The following is a 4328-nucleotide window of genomic DNA, read 5'->3' as shown; positions in this document are numbered from 1 at the left end:
TCAATCACATGAATTTCTTCATGGGAAGCTAGACGCCTCTTGGAAGAGAAGCTGTTTCCACATTTCTATTACGCTTCATGCCCTGTACAGTGGTACCTCAGGTTACAGACGCTTCAGGTTACAGACTCCGCTAACCCAGAAATAGTACCTCAGGTTAAGAACTTTGCTTCAGGGTGAGAACAGAAATTGTGAGGGAGCAGCGTGGCAGCAGCGGGAGGCCTTGTTAGCTAAAGTGGTGCTTCAGGTTAAGAAGAGTTTCAGGTTGGAATTGACCAAGAAAGATGTTAATCTATTTTTGTATGCCACAACTGCGGCTTGTATTTTGTTAGCTAAAAAGTGGAAAACTCAAGAATTACCAACAGTAGAAGAATGGCAGATGAAGATGATGGATTTTATGGAGCTAGCCGTCCGTGACCAGAAGGAGGAACACCACAAAGAATGGAAGAAATTTAATGATTATTTAGCTAAATTTCAGGTTAAGACTCGACCTCCAGAACTAATTAAGTTCTTAACCTAAGGTACCACTGTATGAGTTCTTTGATGGCGGGTAAGACCTGCCCTCTTTCTGAAGCTCTTCCCACATTCCAAGCACTGATATGGTTTCTCCCCTGTATGAATTCTTTCATGGGAAGTGAGACTATCGCTGTGACGGAAGCTCTTTCCACATTCCAAGCATTGATAGGGTTTCACACCTGTACAAATTATTTGATGGGAAATGAGATGGGTTCTCTGACTGAAGTGCTTTCCACATTCCAAGCACTGGTAGGGTTTCACCCCTGTATGAATTCTTTGATGGGAAGCAAGACTGTCCTTCCGACTGAAGCTCTTTCCACATTCCAAGCACTGGTAGGGTTTCTCCCCTGTATGAATTCTGTGATGGGAAGTGAGATGGGCGCTCTGACTGAAGCTCTTTCCACATTCAAAGCACTGATAGGGTTTCTCCCCTGTATGAATTATTTGATGGGACATGAGATGGATGCTCTGACTGAAGCTCTTTCCACATTCAAAGCACTGATAGGGTTTCTCTCCTGTATGAATTCTTTTGTGGGAAGTGAGATGGGTGCTGTGACTGAAGCTCTTTCCACATTCCAAGCACTGATAGGGTTTCTCTCCTGTATGAATTCTTTGATGGGAAGCAAGACTGTCCTTCCGACTGAAGCTCTTCCCACATTCCACGCACTGATAGGGTTTCTCTTCAGTATGAATTCTTTTGTGGGAAGTGAGACCCCCACTCTGACTGAAGCTCTTTCCACATTCCAAGCACTGATAGGGTTTCTCCCCTGTATGAATTATTTGATGGGACATGAGATGGATGCTCTGACTGAAGCTCTTTCCACATTCAAAGCACTGATAGGGTTTCTCTCCTGTATGAATTCTTTTGTGGGAAGTGAGATGGGTGCTGTGATTGAAGCTCTTTCCACATTCCAAGCACTGATAGGGTTTCTCTCCTGTATGAATTCTTTTGTGGGAAGTGAGAGCCCCACTCTGACGAAACCTCTTTCCACATTCCAAGCACTGATAGGGTTTCTCTCCTGTATGAATTCTGTGATGAGAAGTGAAATGGGTGCTCTGACTGAAGCTCTTCCCACATTCTGAGCACTGATAGCCTTTCTTCTCACTGTGAGTTCTTGGGGGGGAACGGGAACTCTGACTGGAGCTCTCTCCATACTCCCAATTTTGATATGGCTTTTCCACTGTGTGGATTTTGTCATGGTCTCCCCCATTCTGCATTTCTAATTCATCACCACCTACAACAAAGACAGAAACTAATTAGATCCTCAGGAAGAAATGGAGCCCCCAGTTATTAAACAATGCTAATGAACATTTGTGAAAGAGAAGAAGAGAAGAGTTTGGATTTGATATCCCGCTTTATCACTACCTGAAGGAGTCTCAAAGCAGCTAACATTCTCCTTTTCCTTCCTCCCCCACAACAAACACTCTGTGAGGTGAGTGGGGCTGAGAGACTTCAAGGAAGTGTGACTAGTCCAAGGTCACCCAGCAGCTGCATGTGGAGGAGCAGGGAATCGAACCCAGTTCACCAGATTACGAGTCCATCGCTCTTAACCACTACACCACACTAGAAGAACAGAAGATGTGAGGTCTTTCTACAGAGGTCATGGCCTTTGTCAACCAGCATTCACAGACGTATTTTTGAGAACCAGAGGTTCAGAAATTCTGGCTCTTTTCTAGGATGGATTTTTGTTGCCACAATCATGAAATCCACTGCAACTCTAACATTGGTCTTCTCTTTAAAAAACGGGTAGAGGCTAAAACAGAAACCCAAACCTGACAGAAATTACCTCAACTTCACAAACAACTCTGTGTGTGAATGTTGCCTCCAAGTCGCTACGGAAAGGGTGACTGTCACTCCAGAAGGCCGTTTTTTCAGTTAGGTCTGTTCTCAACTGCCGAGTGAGAGATTTTCCGTGAGAGCACCTGCTGCCTGTTTTATGCTGCTATGGGACTCAGAAAAAGTCTGTAAAGTCCCATATATATAGAAGCACTTGTAATTCACTCTTCATACCTCATGTAGCAGCATTATTTGATGTTGAATTATTTTGGTTTTTTGAGTGTAGCTTATTATCTAGAATAACGAATGGGATAAATGTAGAAATAATGTAAATCAATAAAGAATATATATAGATATAGATATATTAGATATAAGCACATGTAAACGTGTTTTAGTATATCAAGTAATGTAATGTGTTCTGTTTAAACTCTCAACAGAGAATCTTGTGGAGTCTTTTCTAGGAGAAAAAAAAAGCTATGTTTTTCAAGGGTCAAACAACCCAGGGCAACCTCCACACATATAAATACTACAGAAAATGGGTTTGGGTCCCACGAAAACCACGAATAATCCAGAAAGACAGGTGCAGAGTTGTAAAGTGACACGTTTTACCTCAGAAACTAACATTAATAGCAGCTGCATGTGGAGGAGTGGACATGCGAACCCGGTTCACCAGATTACGAGTCCACCGCACTTAACCACTGCGCCACACTGGCTCTCCTTAATCTTAATCTAAGTACAACAACCACGAAGAGCTCCTGAATAGACAACCAGCTATGTGGTGTTGAATGCTCTCTGTTCTCTCCTGCTTCCCGTTTTTGTGTTTCAGTTTAAACCAATTCATGAACCCAGAACTCATACACTGACCATTAATGATGAACCATATGTTATAGCCATTCCTGCAAATTTATTCTGCTAGTTTTGAGATATACAAATAACATGAGAAGACCCGGTCTACATGTTTGTATCATTTATTATTCATATGTTCCTTGTTTTTAAAAGGAAATAAAAAATAATTCCAAAAAGAAAAGGGCGACACACAGCATAGGCCCCATCTGCATTCAAACTGCAAAGCAGCATCACATTACTTTAAAGAGTCGTTGCTTCTACTGCTGTGTGATGGAGCGGTAAGTTTTTTGACATTGGTAGGGCATTCAGATCACGGCACCGGTATTAGACCTTTTGAGCTGCCAATACATTGTGGTGGCCGGGGAGCTGTCATGTATTCCTAGCTCAAATCCCCTGCAGATGGCTAAGGCGCAGGCAGGCAGGTGGTGGAGCCCAAAGAGGTGCTCACCTTCTCAATCTCCCCCCGCCTGCCTGCCTCCCCCCACCCCCAGGCTGAGCAAGCCCCAATACCTCTCTGGCTCCACCCCTCCATGTCCCCATCTCCCCTCCCCTGGAACTCACCAGATCTCTCTGAGAGCCCTAGAGAGGAACACTCAGACGTTGTGGGGAGGGATGCAGGAGACAACCTGACCAGGTCAACCGTCCATCTTCCCCCTTCCATCCTCGCTAGCTTTGCAGGATCCATCTCTTTTACCCTTCCTGAGGAGTCAAGGAGCCACCACAAGCTGCAGGGTCCTGGGAGAGAGGAAGAAACAAAGGGAGCCTCAGCGGCCCTGCAGGGGAGAAGAAGAGAAGATGAAGACTTTGGATTTGATATCCCGCTTTATCACTACCCGAAGAAGTCTCAAAGCGGCTAACATTCTCCTTGCCTTCCTCCCCCACAACAAACACTCTGTGAGGTGAGTGGGGCTGAGAGACTTCAGAGAAGTGTGACTAGCCCAAGGTCACCCAGTAGCTGCATGTGGAGGAGCGGAGACGCGAACCCGGTTCACCAGATTACGAGTCTACCGCTCTTAACCACTACCCCACACTGGCTCTCACTGGATTCTCCTGCCCCTGGAAAAGCACAAATGGGGCAGCCCCTTCCCAACAGAAACCCCATTTATAAACCTTTCCAGTGGTTCCAATTTCCTCTGTTTACTCCTCTCCCCACTTCGTAAGGCCGGCATGGTCTGCACAGTAGAGACCTGAG

General features: G+C 45.1%; 1 protein-coding gene across 1 annotated transcript; it reads right to left on the bottom strand.

Moving 5' to 3' along the window:
* Nucleotides 1–522: 522 nt before the first annotated feature.
* Nucleotides 523–3816, bottom strand: LOC310755131 (uncharacterized protein; the record flags this gene model as incomplete). The annotated part of the gene is made up of 2 exons (XM_083631819.1): nucleotides 3698–3816; nucleotides 523–1748 (listed from the first exon to the last, which is right to left on the bottom strand). Coding segments are annotated over exons 1-2 (1326 nt in total), but the record flags the coding sequence as incomplete, so codon positions are not given.
* Between the last annotated feature and the right edge of the window lie 512 nt (nucleotides 3817–4328).

Source organism: Podarcis filfolensis, assembly GCF_964270895.1.
Source record: "Podarcis filfolensis genome assembly, contig: HAP1_SCAFFOLD_431, whole genome shotgun sequence".
NCBI classification, from domain to species: Eukaryota; Metazoa; Chordata; class Lepidosauria; order Squamata; family Lacertidae; genus Podarcis; species Podarcis filfolensis.
The sequence above is the reverse complement of the archived record's forward strand: the minus strand, read 5'-3'. Positions and strand labels throughout refer to the sequence as shown.